At 43.1% G+C, this 17,182-nt stretch overlaps 1 protein-coding gene across 4 annotated transcripts in view; it reads right to left on the bottom strand.

The window, feature by feature from the left end:
• The window catches only part of CIT (citron rho-interacting serine/threonine kinase), a 171,882-nt gene that overhangs the window by 150,248 nt on the left and 4,452 nt on the right, over positions 1 to 17,182 (bottom strand). For all 4 annotated transcript variants that reach the window (XM_040250781.1, XM_040250783.1, XM_040250782.1 and 1 more), the window contains exons 3-5: positions 13,406 to 13,547; positions 4,494 to 4,669; positions 1,117 to 1,218 (exon numbers count right to left, since the gene is read on the bottom strand). In XM_040250781.1, coding sequence (XP_040106715.1) covers positions 1,117 to 1,218; positions 4,494 to 4,669; positions 13,406 to 13,547 — 420 coding nt within the window. The remainder of the gene's footprint in view (positions 1 to 1,116; positions 1,219 to 4,493; positions 4,670 to 13,405; positions 13,548 to 17,182) is intronic.

Genomic DNA, 17,182 nt, shown 5'->3' with positions numbered 1-17,182 from the left:
GGTGATGAGTTTTCCAAGTGTTAGTTGCTCAGTCACGTCTGACTCTCACAACCCCATGGACTGTATGTAGCCTGCCAAGCTCCTCTGTCTATAGGATTCTCCAGGCAAGAACACTGGAGTGGGATGCCATTCCCTTCTCCAGGAGATCTTCCTGACTCAGGGATCAAACCCAGGTCTCCTGCACTGCAGGCAGATTCTTTACCATCTGAGCCACCAGGGAAGTCCTCCCAAAATGCCCAGTGAAGACTCAAAACAAATAGGCATCTGTCTCTTACCCTCTTCTCTTATGTGAGCTCTATAAAAGTTTATCTCCATTCAACGTAATAGGATAGTCTTGTTTTAAGGGCTGAATCAGGAACAAAACTTGCTTCTAAGATACCTTTAACTTTAGGAATCTAAATCCCTGAGAACCTAAACAAGGCCTCAAAATGAATTTTAACATTCTGTAAGTTAGGCTACATGCACATCAGTGAAAACCATGGTGCTGCTCAAAAGAATGCAGATCTGCATGTACTGACATGAAAAGATGTCAGGGAGAAATTACTGAAAGGCAAAAAGCAAGCTGAAGAGCAGAGTAGACAGTAAGACACCATTTTTGTGAAACAAACTATATACATGTGCAATAGGCATAGGCACAGGCACACAAATATTCTGTCCACAACTCACGGTTAAGAGCCAGAATGAACATACATAACCATTAACATGTGTTTCCCAGGGGAGAGCGATTAGAGAGAAAGGTCAAGCATGTTCTCTTTTATTTCATACATTTCCACAGTGTTTGCATTTTCTTATAATAACCATGCTCTATCTCAATTTTTAAAATTTAAAAAAAGATTTTGTTAAAGGTACTATGAGACTATTGCCAATAAATGACTTCTCTTTATTGCCCTTTGAGCCATAGCTGCAATATCCAGCAATAAATGGGGCTGTTTCTAAATGGATTAGGCCTTCATCTTTAGGACAAGAACAAGAAGACACCTGAAAGGCAGGAGAGCATGAGAATGAATGAAAGGTGTCATGGGCCATGTGGCCAAGAACCACATTCAATTACACAGCCATGCTATCTGATTATTGCAACACTAGGCTAATTCTACAGAGATGGATGGAAAGACTCACCAGATAAAGGTTATTTTTGTCCTGAAAGGCGTACTGCAACTGGGGGATCCAAGGACTTGTACTACGAGATAATATGTTCTGTTCTTCCTCAAAATATGAGACCTAGGAGGAATAGAAACTATTAAGACAATTATAAAGAACTAAAAAAAAAAAATATATATATATATATAAAGAACTAAGTGTGATGGGGGGGAAATGCTCTTTGTTCTCCCTTTAAGCTTAACCTGATACCTAGTTTTGTTTCTGTTTTAAAAAGCCATCACATAGCCCAACATTCCACAAATCTCATTCTTATGCCTACTTTGCTCAGTTTTTGCCAGATCCATACAATAGTGTCCAGTTATTTACTTAATGTCTTTCTTCAAAGTCGACCCACTTCTTTTAAATTTAAACCTTTCTCTTCATCTTCCCTTACTGAGCAATTCAGTCCTAAAACCGTTAGATGGAGAATAACCAGATAAACATCCATGACAAGTGACAAGGAAAGCCATGGTGGCCCAGAACAGGGCGAAAGGTCCGAGCAGGGTGAGGAGGGAAGCAACCATGTGTGGAGCAGACCAAGGTGGGGTATCAAAGGCTTGCATATGGTGAGGAAGTCAATCTAGGTCTAAATGACCTAGAGCATCTGAGCCCGTCAAGGTAGAGTTGACGGATGGACACAGGTGCATAAAATAAGTAAAAAACATAGAAGGTGATATCAGAGGAGTTACAAACATGGAAAGGGTGAAAATTATAACCAACTTTGTGAAGCTGGATAGGACTTGGAGATGTTGATGTGAATACATGGTTTTCAACATACATAAGTAGATACAGAAATAAATACAGATGTTAATGTTCGTGTGTATGAGGTAGGTATACTGCATACACATACATGTATTTCCTGCCCTTGTCCACTGAATGGAGTCTGGCAGCAATGATATCCTGATAGCAAAGAGAACACCTCGTGCCCAGACCTTGGCCTCTAAATACTGTTTTCCAGTTTAAAAAATAAATAAATAACAAAATACAGGGCTCCCAGAGAAATGACTGATTGTGGGGCTGGGGCAGGTAAAGTGAGTTTAAGAGCCCAAACATCTTGTTGTATCAGAAAGTAACACAGAATTCAAATATGGGGAACATGTCCAAAGGATATACAAAAGTCAACCTGAAGAGATTCTCATTGGCCAACTTGGGAACAATTTGAGTATAAAAACATATACTGACAGGAATGGATTGTAACTCATTAACAGGCAAACGCAAGTGCATGCAGATATAAATAAAAGGATGGATTGAAAGTTTTATCAGAAACAGGTATTTCCACAGTTTGAAAGTATCTCCTTCCAAAATACCTATGCAATTACAAAGAGGAAAGGAGTAACTTTGCAGTGAAGGGTGGCAGATACCAATGTGACATCCTCAGGAATGTGACAAACTGCAACTGAGACTCCCCTGTTGGGATGCAATGAGAAGAACAGAGCATCCTGTCTGTGACAGTCCTGCGTAGCTCAGGTAACGAATGGGTGGGTGGCTTTAATTAGCTCCTGGGTATGTGAGATTTTTTAATCCCCCAGCATACACCTCACACAGGGTGACTCAAGTCATTCACCCCGAGAAGCACACCTGGGCGAGGGTCCCTATCCCTCACCTGCAATATGGGATGTGCTGAGTGAGGGTCTCTATCCCTCACTGCAGTATGGAATGTGCTGGATTCGTTTCCTTTTCTATGCACCATTGCCCATATGAAATAGAAGGTGCACAAGGCTACATCTAAGGCCTCTTCCAAGGACCTAGGACACACCAGACCCAACAAGTGCTTAGTAGGTGTGGCCTAACGGCAGGTGGTTCTTAGGTGCTGGGAGGCTCAGTGAGCATCTTCCACACCTCTCTTCCAAATGATCTGCCATGTCCTGTCATATAATCTTTCGATGAAGTTGCCCACATTTCATTCCTGAACAAAGGACACAGCATTCTCAGATTCTGACAAGCAGCTTCCTGCCCTCTGCTGTATCTTTGACCAGAGGTCACACAAAGTCACTGAAGTGCTGAAACCCTGATCCCAACCTTCTGCTTCCAAAAGCTTATGTGAACCCCAAGCGTCTCACAAATTAAATCCCAACTCCAAAAACCGGTTCTTGGGGGAGATGACGAGTTACTGTTTAATGGGTACAGAGTTTCAGTTTAGGATGATGAAAAAGTCCTAAAGGTGGACACTGGTGATGGGGACGCAACACTGCCAATGTGCTTAATGCCACAGAACTGTACAGTCAAAAACAGTTAAAGTGGTAAATTTTATGTGATGCTTATTTTATCACAGTAGCCAGAAGAGAGTTCTTGAGGTTTCCCACCAATCATCTCCTCCCAACTCCAATGTCCTTACTTCTCCTCATTTTTCAGTCTATTTGTTCTAAACTTCTAAACATACACAAACACATACATCTGCATAGCATTCTAGCACTTACACCTCCAGAACACCACCCTTCTACCCGGTACATTCTCATCACTTCTCCCTGCCCAGAGCCCATGTTCCCTCTTAGCAGTGTGAACCTGCCCTGTCTCTAGCTCACCCACATCTTTCCTCATTCTGTCGTTTGTGAATTTGCTAACTGCTCCCTCTTTTGTGATGCTTTAGCTCCTAAATGCTGCTTTATGGATCTGCCATTTTCCCTCAACTTTCCAAGGCTGTGCTGAAACCCTGAAACTAACAGCCACGGAGCTTTGATTCCTTTTGCAGACTTCCCACAGAGCTGGGTCCATTATCGGACACATGATGTGCTCTCGAACATGGGTAACTAATAAATTGCTCTCTGAACACCAAGGCTGATGGCCGTCTCTCTAGAAACACGGCAAATGAATCAATAACATCTGGGAGCAGCAGCCTTGTTTTAAAAGAGAGAAAAACACCACAACCAGAAAGATAACTTCTCACCTCCTCTCAGACTGGCAACTCCCTAGCCACAGAACAATTTAATTTCTTCAGAGGCCTGTTTTAAAACCAAAAAAAAAAAAAATCAAGTTCAGATGCCCCCAACACAAATATATTAGATGTGTACAAAAGCAAAGGCTACCTGACTCACCCCATGATATGCACATCTCTGAATTCCCAGTGGATGGTCACAAAAGATCATCTCAAATTCATTAGTGAAAAGGCCAAGTTGGTTCTGAAGAATATGCAACTATAAAAACATGATCAAGCAACCCAAGGAAGCTTGTCAATCTTCAAAATTAGTCAATATCAGTTCAAGAAAGCATGCTCAGACCGTCCTGGCTGTGCCACAGTAATTAAAACTAGGGATGCCGAGGAAAACTGGCTCCATCCCAGGTGTCAATCCAGCAGATTCTCATCTCTGCAATGAACCTGCTGGTACAGACAGGGGAGGCTGGATGTCAAATGCTCCTACCTGCTCCTGGGCCAGCAAGGCCTTCTTCTTCATGACTTTCATGGCATAGACATCCCCAGTCGCTTTCTCTCTGACCACCTGTACTTCAGCAAAGTGACCGCAGCCTACGACACTTCTCACTTCAAAGTCCTTCACTGAAGGCTGGAGCTCTTGCAACTCAGCTATAATGTCAGAATCTGCAAAAGACGGAAGAGTGACTCCTGGATCCATAACGTGCTTCAAATACTCGTATCTTTATGAAAGCGAGAAGAAAGGAAGAAAGAAGAAAGCGTTGCAGTATCTTCGCTGTCAGGAGACATTTAGTCATTTTCTCCTTGTCGTGAATAATTATAAAATCAGCACAAAAGTGTTTTTTCTATGCTAAGTTAAAATTAAGGGCTCCAGAAATTCCAACGCACAGTTTCCATGGCAGCTATGATCTGAATCCTGTAGATGCAGAAAACAGGGGCAGGAGAACAGAAATCATGCTTTTCCTCCCCCTCTCCGGGGGCTGCAGGGCAGTGAGTGCGGTCAAACGTTATCGGCATCTGGACTGGTTTATAATGGGATATGAGCAATGTGATCCCCCATCCTGAGTTGACTTTGGGGTTGACTTCCAGAACATTCCATCCTGATTCCATATGTTCTACTCAGTTTGGCTCCATTAGCCCAGGTCTTATCTCCCTTGCATCGTGTCAATAGATACCCTCTCCTTGCCGTACAGCGTTATGTAGCAGCACTACCAAGGGAGAAAAAGCCTGAGGAACCAAGCAGAGGCCTGACCTTGGCCCTGCAGAGCTGACGTGTCACGCAGCTTGATGGGTTTGCAACTGTCTCTTTTCTTAGCATAGTCTTACTCCTTTTCTGAATGCAATCTCTCAGCCGGTGTCTTGCTCTACCCTAAAAGCTTTAACAAAAGCATCAGACACACAGATAAAGGACTTTAAACAACAGACATTAATTTCTCAAAGTTCTAGAGGCTGTGAGGCCGAGCAGGCTGAGAGCCTGTTGAGAACCCACTTCCTGGCTGACAGGCAGCCCCTGTATTCCTCGTGTGGTAGAAGGAAAAGGAGCCCTCATCTCTCTTCCTCTTCTTCTAGGGACATGAATTCCATCATGGAGCCCACCTTGATGAATTCATCTACATCTAATTATCTCCCAAAGGCTCCACTTTTGGGGGGTCAGAGCCTCAACATATAAATTTGAGAAACTGGAGAAGGAAGCAGGAAGGTCGGTAAAAACATTCAGTCCATAACAATCAGAGATTCTCCGTGTTTAAAGTATGGACTAAACAGGTGGCAGATTTGGAATCTAACATACATTTATTAACAACATTAAATTGGGGCATCACAGGATAGATATATAGTGATTCTAATGATCTAAAGAATAGAATGGAACATAAATATTAGAGAAATGCAAATCAAAACTCTAATGAGGTATCATCTCACACTGGTGAGAATGGCCATCATTAAAAAGTTGACAAATAACAAATGCTGGAGAGGGTGTGCAGAAAACAAAACCCTCTTACACTGTTGGTGGGAATGAAAACTGGTATACCCACTATGAAAAACAATATAGAGGTTCCTCAAAAAACAAAAAATAGAGCAGACATATGATATGGCAATTCCACTCCTGGGCAAATACCCAGACAAAATTGTCATTTGAAAAGATGCATGACTCCCCCGCTCACAGCAGCACTATTTACAATAGCCAAGACATGAAGCAACCTAAATGTCCTCTGACAGATGAACAGACAAAGAAGATGAGGTATATACACACAGTGGAATACTACTCGGTCACAAAAAAAGGATGAATACCATTTGCAGCAACATGGACAGACCTCAAGATTATCATACTAAGCAAAGTAAGTCTGGCTTCCCTGGTGGCCCTGACAGTAAATAATCCACCTGCAGTGCACGAGATCTGGGTTCATTCCCTCGGTTGGGAAGATCCCCTGGAGGAGGGCATGGCAACCCACTCCAGTATTCTTGCCTGGAGACTCCCATGGGCAGAGGCACCTGGCAGGCTACAGTCCATGGGGTCGTACAGAGTCGCATAGAGTCAGATACAACTGAGCGACTAAACAACAGCAACATACACACACAAGCAAAGTAAGTCAAAAATAGAAAAACAAAATATCACATGATATCACTTACATATGGAATCTAAAATACAAATGAATGTATCTATGAAACAGAATCACAGACAGAGAGAACAGACTTCTGGTTACCAAGGGGGTTGGGTGAGGGGAAGGACTGGGAGCCTGGGATTAGCATATATTAACTGTTATTTATAGGATGAATAAACAACAAGGTCCTACTGCACAGCACAGGGAACTATATTCAATATCCTGTGATAAACCATAATGGGAAAGAATATGGAAAAGAACATATATATGTATTATATAACTGTATTGGTGTACAGCAGAAATTAACATAACATTAGTAAATCAACTATACTTTAATAAAACATTTTTTTTAAAAAGGAATAGAGTGGAACAGCTGTGACTGACCAAATCCTTCAGTCCTGTCCATCAGAGGGAAACTGCATCATATACAGGGTTTTACTCCAAAGGAAGACAAGAGTAACATGTCATCAAAATTATTCTGGAGAATCCCTCAGAAAGATGCCATGGTGAAGACCAAGGGACTCTTGAAATCCCACAGGGGCACTGGAGCCACTTCTGTGGGAAGGCACCAGGTACAGCGGGGAGCTACATTCACTCGGCAAGTTGCTCACACAGCTAAAGGAACAGAGCCCAACGAAGGGCAGAGCCATTTCATAACCACGGTCACTTGGCAGCACACTGATGAATTAGCCAATGCAATTTTAATTGTTGTTACCCACTCCCTTTCTCGGTTGCATGGTGGAGTTGAATTCATCTGGATCAAAGGCACATGTGATGAGCACCACTGCACTAACAACATCTCTTACTTGTTATCCTAAAAACATCTTCTTTTGTTCCCTTGAGGAATCAGGCAAGAGGGGTGAGTAGATTCGCTTCAATTCCCTGTGGCCATTGTAAAACAAAAAATAAATCTAGAGCGCCTTCGGGGAGGATTCCATGCAGAAGCAGAACTGAATGCGGCATGATATTTTCCTTTTGCCTTGACATCACTGTGGCAAGCCCAGTCTTTCTTCCCTGACTTCTTCCAAGTTTCTCTCAGATCTAGGACTTGAGTTTTTGAATTATTGATTTCCCAAATATGCTGACTTGCAATTTTCTGACTTGAACCTGATTTCATTACTGCTTGCACACAAGGCCAGCCTCCCCTGATTCTTCTCTAAGGCCTTGGGCCCTCGCGTTGCTTACAGCACTGTCCAACTTAATAACTCTGGGTCTGTCTCCAGCAACCACCAGGCATCTCAGTCACCCCAGCGGACAAAACTGCTTGCAGGCAAAACCACCATGACACTCTCAGAATTCTGAGAAACCACTTCAAGTCGCGATGTTGTTATTCAAAGAGTTTGGGATTATCGAGGTGAACAGGTGAGATGCTAAACTCGTACCTATGACTGTGAAAAATAACCCTGCACAACTTCTCTTCCCACCAGCAACTTCTATGACTACAAAACCATATCAACCTTCATCCCCACCCACAATGAACACAGTGGGAACTGACATTGAGGTAGAGATCCAAAGCATGAAATGAAAATGCAGTCAGAGAATGATCTTCCCAGATACATATATAGATCCAGGGAGCAAAAGCCACCACAGCTGAATGCTGTTTCCTTTTTTAAAATTCAGTATTGCAACACTTCACTCTCTAGGAATGCATCCTTCACAGAAATGTTCAAAAGACACACATATCAAGATACTTATGATGGGCACTGCTTGTTACAGAAAAATCAGAAACAATGTAGAGGTCTACAATTAACAGGAAAGTGGAAAGAGCATAAGAGTTCACCCACAGGAAAGAATACTAGACACATATTTAAAAGAATTAAGTAGCTCACCCTCCACTGGAGTCTCTTCAAGGACAAGGATTTGCTTCTGTTTTGATCACTACTGTAAACCCAGTACTCAGAACAGCAGCAGGCACATAGCGAGTGCTCCACAAATATTTGTTAAGTAAATATATTGCTAAGTGAGCAACACTAGTGGCAAAACATTATCAACATACAACCCATTTTGCATAAAATTAAACCAGAGTAATGTTAGAGCCTCTTGATTAAGGTGAAAGAGGAGAGTGATAAAGGCGGCTTAAAACTCAACTTCAAAAAACTAAAGATCATGGCATCCAGTCCCATCACTTCATAGCAAATAAATAGGGAAAAAAATGGAAACAGTGACAGATTTTATGTTCTTGGGCTCCAAAATCACTGCAGATGGTGACTGCAGCCACGAAATTAAAAGACGCTTACTCCTTGGAAGAAAAGCTATGACAAACATAGACAGTGTATTAAAAAGCAGAGACATCACTTTGCCAACAAACAGCCATATAGTCAAAGCTATGGATTTTTCAGTAGTCATGTACGGAAGTGAGTGTTGGATCATAAAGAAGACTAAGCACCAAAGAACTGATACTTTCAAACTGTGGTGCTAGAGAAGACTCTTGAGAGTCCCTTGGACAACAAGAGATCAAACCAGTCAACCCAAAAGGAAATCAACCCTAAATACTCATTGGTATGACTGATGCTGAAGCTCCAATACTTGGGCCACCTGGTACAAAGAACCAACTCAGTAGAAAAGACCCTGATGCCAGGAAAGACTGCACGCAGGAGAAGGGGGTGACAGAGGATAAGATGGTTGGATGGCATCACCAACTCAAAGGACATGAGGTCTGAGCAAACTCCAGGAGATAATGAAGGACACAGGAGCCTGGTGTGCTGCAGTCCATGGGGTCACAAAGAGTTGGACACAACTGAGCAATTGAACAAAAAAACGTTAGAATACACACGGTAAAAGGTTCATTGTTCAAGCTATTTGATTGGTATGTGGGGGTTTATGACACTTGTCTCTTTACTGTTAAGATATGTTTGAACAATTCCACAATAAATATCTTATAAGGACAAAAGAAAAGCTGCAATGCTATGCACTGAACCATTAATAGTGGTTATCCTAGGTAAGATTTTGAGAGATTTTCTTCCATTCTGTTCTTTTATATTTAACTTTGAACTTTTTAAATTTTTACTGAAATATAGATGATTTACAATGTTGTGTTTTCAGGTATACAGCAAAGTGATTCAGCTACATATATATATATTTTTCAGATTCTTATCCATTATAGGTCATTACAAGATATTGAATATAGTTCCCTGTGCTATAGGTCCTTTTTGGTTACCTATTTTATGTATAGTAGTGTGTATATGTTAATCCCAACTCCTAATTTATCCCTTCCCCACCTTACACTTTGGTAACTATAGGTTTGTTTTTTCTGTCTCTAAGTCTCATTTCTGTTTTGTAAATAAGTTCACTTGTATCAGTTGTTAGGATTCCACATATAAGTGATATCATTTATTTGTCTTTCTCTTAGTATGATAATCTCTGGGTCCATCCATGTTGCTACAAGTAACTTTGTATTATGCTTACAATGAGGGGAGGGTGGTGCCGAGGAACTTAAAAGTATTTTGCCCAAATTACTAAGACTGTGAACATATAGAAGAGTTTGCCTGCAGTGAATGTAGCTGAAAGAGGGTAAAATTTCAGCCACTGTCAAATAACCGAGAAAAGTCCAACTTTAACAATTATCAACCCTTTTTTTTGTCTGTATGTTTTAACATCACACTGTTTATTTTTCACATAAAGTATGTGATACACTGCTTAAGATTTTGCTACTTATTCTGTTCATCAGCAATAATCAGTCAACCAATATTTCTGTGTGTGTCCATGCATACTTGGTCATGTCTGACACTTTGCAACCTCATTCTTCCAGGCAAGAATACTGGTGTGGGCTGCCACTTCTTTCTCCAGGGGGGTACACCCAACTCAGGGATCCAACCCATGTCTCTTGCATCTCCTGCACTGGCAGGAGGATTCTTCACCACTGTACCACCCGGGAAGCCCCACCTTCTGTGTACCAAACCCAGTTTTAGGCCAAAAGGCTAGCTTAGAAATTAAGAAACCAAGAATTCCTCCCTGACTCCCAAATGCCAGCTCCCTGCCCTCCCTTGACCCAAACTAGGGGCACTGCTTCAGGGCTGTATTATTCTGTCTCACTTCCTCCAACAGTCCCAGAAGAATTTTTCCATCTCTATGGCAAGCCTCAAGAAACGTATGTGGTAACAGCTGTTGGACCCTTCTTCCCACAGAAAAATGAAGCTTACATTCTAAAACAGAAACTCAAAGAGGGGGAAAAAAACATACTAATGCAATCACCCTTTTCCAATCATAGTCTCTCAACCATGCTCTCCAGAAGCCTCTTTAAAAATATGAAACAGTTTCCTGAAAGAGAAATCTATTAGAAAAATCTACATTTCACAAGTCTAGCCTCCTGATTACTGAATGAGTCTAGAAGATTCACTGCTTTAAAGGATGATCCTAACTGGAGGGCACTCTCAAGAAGGTACATGTTGAAAGCTCAGTAAATTAGTCTTGTCACAAGCTTCTCCTTCCCCTCCTACTCCCTATTTGAGAGTTTAAATACTCAACAAAATAAGGTGGGAACTTATTCAAACAAATACAGAATCATGAACAAATATGCCAAGTGCATTTTAAAGTTAAAGGTACACAGTATGTTAAACATTGAGGTTTATGGTTATCATTATTGGGCAACATTTACTGAGTGTCTCCACGTGCCAGGCAACATAAGCCTGGACTGTGCACTATCTCATTCAATCCCTATATCAGATATGCCTTTTCCCCCATCATTCAGATGAGGACACTGAGAACAAACAAGTTACATGGAAATACCGATGTCACTTACTAGACATACATTGGTTTTATCCATTCAAAACTCCCAGGTCCTTTAGGCAATAGTACATCCCCCATTCCATGAGGTCCCAGTGATCATGGTGCCCTGAACCCCTGGGCACCTACATGAGGCCAATCACAATACTTCACACCCTGGCCCAGTGACTGGTCAAGGGATGGGCAAGTGACCCAAAGCAGAGCCAATGAGAATCTTCCCTGAGATTGCATGAATAGAGACAGGAGACGATACACGTTGGCTACAGTGGGGTAGCCAGCATCCAAAGACAGTGCCCAAAGCATGTGCTTTGTTGTTCCCCCGTACAAGAAATCTGGGTGGCCCCACTGCCTCACTGCAAACCATGGAACGCAGCCAAAGAGATTCTATGTCCCTTCCAGACCTAAGCCCTGAGAAGGCCAGGCAGCTTCCACTTTTGTATTTGGAAACGCTGAGTTGCCATGGAGGACATCTAGATATCTCTGCTAGAGTGACAGCGTAGACCATGGGTCAGTAGCTTTGTCTCAAAGGGTCAGACAGTAAACATTTTGGGCATTGTAGGCCATATGGTCACACCTACACCTACTCAAACGCCTTGTGATGTGACAGCAGCCAGAGGAAACAGGTGAAGCTGCGTTCCAGGAGAACTTTGTTTACAAAGCAGGCATCCCAGCCTGTAGTTGGCTGACCCGTCATGGAGAGACCACACGGAACAGCCATATGGAGAGCAAGAATCTCTGAGACTTCACAGAGAGAGAGACAGGTCTACTAGTCTCAGAGTCCTGGGGGAGCCCAGCCTTCTAGGCAACATGCCAGACAATGGGCAGGTCATCCATTCCCGCCTAGATGCCCGCAATCCTGACCCATGTCACATGGAATGGAAGAATTCTCAGCTAAACCTAGTCGACCCATAGAATCATGATTCTTGTTTTAAGCCACTAAATTTTAGGGTGGTTGGTTACACTGGAAAGTCATGTGAGACGTGGTTTCTTCCAGACTTGGCACTGTCTGCCTTTGAGGCCAGATAATTCTGTGTGGTGGGGGCCATCCTGTGCATTGCAGGATGTTTATCAGCATCTCTGGGCTCCACTCATTAGCTACCAAGAGCACCCTCCCTGCCAGCTGTGACAACCAAAACTGTCTCCAGATACTGCCACATGTCCCTGGGGGAGGCGAAATCGCCACTGGTCGAGAAATACTGGTGTCAGGTGGAAAAATACAAAACTAGGAACCAGCAAGCAGCCAACTTCCCCACCATGTGCAAGTCAAGTAGAGTCAAGAACAGGGTGAGGGCAGGGCCAGTTTATGACTTTCATAGTCCCTAGGCACTTGCCTTCATCAGGCCCTTGCTCCATTAAAAAAAAATTTTTTTTTTTATAAATATATATATCTTTGTGACCACACTGGTATAAAGATGAATATAATCCAGAATCATTATAGATTATTATATCCATATTTTTTATTATTTTAAAATAAAGTAAAATTAAACTAATTACAATAATTGTGAATACTGTAGATGCTAAGCACTGTCTTCACAATGCCTAATGAATAATCAGCCTTGAGTGTGTATAATGAAGGAGCCAGAGACGTTATTTAAGTCCTTGGAACCAGCCATGCCTAAAATTTGACCCATCCCTAGACTCTCAGTTTCATGAGCCAAAAAAATTTACTTTTAGGGATAAACAACAAGGTTCTACTGTATAGCACAGGGAACTATATTGAATATCCCATGGTAAGTCATAATGGAAAGGAATATGAAAAAGAGTATATATATATAACTGAATCACTTCACTGTACAGTAGAAAGTAACACAAGATTGTATATCAACTATACTTCAATAATTTTTTTTTTAATTCACTTTTTGGCCGAAGCTAGTTTGAGTTGAGTTTCTATCACTCGCAATCAAGAGGCCTGATTTATCCGGTCTCTTAGCAACGGCAGGTGGAAGCTGACCTTGAAGCTGGGTCCATCTAAAGCAGAAATTCCTACCCACTCCCTCCAACCACAAATGTATCCCACCTCCAGTATCCTTCTAATTCTCATTAAGCAGGACAATTTTCAAGAAAAAGTTCTCCCCACACTTACACTTCTGGACAAAGTTGCTCACGTGCTTAATCTTCATCAGAGCCGGCTGACTGCATTCTTTAAAGAGAACAAAGAGGGCATCTAATATCGCTTCTCGGGAAAGAAGAGACATCTGCTGTTGAGTCATGGAGGGTGGTTTCCCCTAAAAACAGCAAACAGCAGATGGAGACACTGTCAATAATGAAAAGTTTTGATCAATAACATCCACGCAGAGTAAATTGCAAGCCACCAACTCAACTAACTGCTCACGACACATGCTAGCAGTGGAATTTGGTGGCCTCATCCTTTAAAGTGACGTCCACTGACAGTCATTAAGTTATCACTTGTATGTGGGCCTCTTCCTCCTGCACCTGGGGAGAAAAACTTCATCAGCACACCATGAATAAGAAACAGTTCTTCTGTCTTAGCAGTCTGAGGCTCATGGGGACATTTACTCTGGACCCTGCTAGTCCCATCACTCTCCGTGCCTCTTCAGGAGGACACAATGAATGCCTCTTCCTCCCTGTGTTCCTACATGTTTAACATAACTTCAGTTTCTTGAATTCACTCAGACAATAAAGGGTCATGTGAATGGAGTGATTGCGCTGAAGCTGAATTTATTCATGATCTCAGGCAACAGTTGCAAACTGGCAGACTGCATCTAGCCCACAGACATGTTTTGTTTGGCCTGTTATATTTAAAATAATTTATCTGCCAATATTGAAAAATCAGGAGATTTCACACCAAAAGAAAAGGGGCGGGGGGAGGGGAGGATTTCTGGCTTCTCATGAGACACAGGCAGATCTGGCAACACTGTACCACATTCCTGCCTGGGGAGGCTGAGCTGCAGCTGAGGAGCACTGCCCCTCTAGAAAGTGGATGTGTTTGGCACTTCACTGCAGACTCAACTCACAGCTCTTCCATCTGGCACACTTGACTCCTTCACACTCACTGTCTGGCCACCCAAGACATGAGTTCACACCCCTGGTCTAGACCAATGAATCCCATGTGCCATGGACTATATGCAGTTCTCTCTGCAAAGCTGGCCACCAAGAATTCTTCTAACTCTAAAAGCACTTGCCACTGCATCCATCTAGCGTCAGAATCTATTTCTTCTCCCCATGAATCTGTGCTGTCGCCATGACTCATGTGAAACAGAACGTAACACAAGTGACCCAGTGCCAGTTCGAGATGCAACCCTTAAGTAGTTCTGGCAGCTTCTACTTTTGTTTTTTCGAGGAAGCCAGCCGCCAAGTTGAGAAGCTTGGGCTAGACCAGGTGACAGTCAAATCTCACCCACTGTCTGTTTTTATAAATAAAGCTTTATTGGAACACAGCCATGCCTATGAATTTACACATCATCTATGGCTGTGTGTGTGTGTGTGTTAGCTGTTCAGTCTCATGCAGCTCTTTGCGACGCTATGGACTGTAGCCTGCCAGGCTCCTCTGTCTGTCCGTGGAATTCTCCAGGCAAGAATACTGGAATGGGTTGCCATTTGCTTCTCCAGGGGATCTTCCAAACCCAGGGACTGAACTCAGGTCTCCTGCATTGCAGGCAGATTCTTTACTGTCTGAGATTCTGTGATATAAATAGAATGGCAGAGTTCAGTAGTTACAGAGGAGACCTTAGGGCCAATGTACTTATTCATAGAAAAAATTACAAGCCCCAGCTTAGACTGAGGAACAAAAGACCTTTGGAGAAGAGGTCACTGGATGAACTGAGGCACCCCAGTCAGCAGTCAGCACCCAGAGGTTTTAGTCCCAGCCAAGCTCCCAACGCAGTACAACCCATGAGTGACCCCAGCAGAAGAATCACCTAACTGCATGCAGCCAACCCACAGAATTGTAAGAAAAAGTAAATCATTGTTGCTTTAAACTTGATGAGCGCTTTGTTACACAGCCCTGGATGACAGAACAAACTGACTGTAACAGCCCAATAGCAGCCTCCTCAGCCAGAACCAGAAGCATGATGGGCCCTTTCCTGCCCGCTCCCTGGCACTGGCCAGCACACACCATTAAAGCAGGGGTCACTCCACTACACCTCTCTGCATGCAGCTAAACCTAGCCCACCAGGTCGGTCCAGGACCACCACTAACCCACTGCCCAAGTGGCAGAAGGGAGCTCCACTCCCACGATGCCAGCTCCTGAGCCACCTCATCAGTCACAAACTGACCAGTAAGCCAGCTGAGGCCACAGCGTCTGCCGCCTCAGATAACCAGGCTCTACTGAGAGCCGGAGGACAATGATACTAGAGCAGCCCGCACTTCCTCAGACCCTGCCGCCTTCTGGTGTCGTGTGGCACCTTCCTACTCTGGGTGCAATAGCTGCGAGGCAGGCACAAGCTATAGGGGCCCTGCTCAGCACCACAGTGGACCTGCTCCCAAGGAAGCGGCCAGTTAGTGGTCCTGCTGACCACTGGTCAGTGCCACAGTGGGCCCCTCCCCCTCTTGTATATAAACGGGGCCAGAACTCCAACTGAGGGAAGATGGTTTTCTGAGATGCCAGTCTGCCATCTTCTCCATCTGGTAGCTTTCCAATTAAAATAGTTATTCCTTGTTCCAACAACTCATATTCTGATTTACTGGCCTGTCCTGTGGCAAGCAGAACAAGCTTGGGCTCAGTAACACGACTACCTTTGAGTCACCTGGAAAACTTAACTAAAAACCAAAAACCAGATTCTCAGGTACTGAATTAGAATTTACCAGTCTGTGGCTAAGAATATATTTCAGTAACACCTCCTCCCAAGATAGTCAGACCTCAGCCAGGTTTGTGAAGCACTGAGTCAGACCACACTATCTGGCACTTTAGAGTTCTGCCACTTCCTGGGAAAATAAGATTCCTAGTTTTTCTCTCCTCTGATGAGTTTAGACTAAGCAGCAGTTCCCAAATACAGTACTGAGTCTTAACAAAGTTTTCACGTCTGTCATAAAGTAAGAAAAAGTGAACACTGCATGATGACTCTTTTATAAAGCTAAGTGTATTCAAATTGTAAAATGGTCCTTTATTCTGAAACATCCTTCCCCTCTTGGTGTTTTTTTAAAATATCCTCTTTATGAAATGAAAGGACCAGAAGATAACAGTGTTTTCTTTTTTGTGTTTTTTTACATCCCTTACTTAGCAAAATACAAAGTTGGCAAACCTCAGTCAGCCTAGCAAATTTGTAAAATTTTGCTGGCTCAAAAATCTAAAAGCCTGCCAACCACTGACCTGGAACTCTTGGGGAGGTACTTACTGTCAAGCAGAAACTGAGACCCTGTCTACATGGAAAACAAAACCACTACTCTCTATCCAAACCTCATTAAAAGGACACTGGGATAGGGATAAAGTGGGATAATCAGTTAGTTTAGAAATCCCACGAGGGGATTAAAGACAAGAGGGAATTTTAAGGGCATTTGGGAGACCGCTATAAGCTAATGACCACTCTAGAAAAGAACCCAGTAACCTAGCAACAATCTCCCCTGATGGTTCAGATGGTAAAGAATGCCTACAATGCAGGAGACCCGGGTTCAGTCCCTAGGTTGAGAAGCTCCCCCTGCAGAAGGGAATGGCTACCCACACCAGTATTCTTGCCTGGGGAATTCTATGGACAGGGGAACCTGGCAGGCTACAGTCCATGGGGTCACAAAGAGTCAGACACAAAGGAGCAACGGACACTTTCACCTCAGTAACAATCTACACTACCCTGAAGGAAGACCAGATGCATCCATTTGCCAGGCATACTCAAGCCACAGGTACCAATAGTTTAAACACAAGACAATAGATATCAGGTCTGTATCTTGTTACATGAAGTCAGGGAGT

This window comes from Oryx dammah, unplaced genomic scaffold (assembly GCF_014754425.2).
Source record: "Oryx dammah isolate SB20612 unplaced genomic scaffold, SCBI_Odam_1.1 HiC_scaffold_12, whole genome shotgun sequence".
Taxonomy (NCBI): Eukaryota; Metazoa; Chordata; class Mammalia; order Artiodactyla; family Bovidae; genus Oryx; species Oryx dammah.
This window is presented reverse-complemented; position numbering and strand designations above follow the sequence as displayed.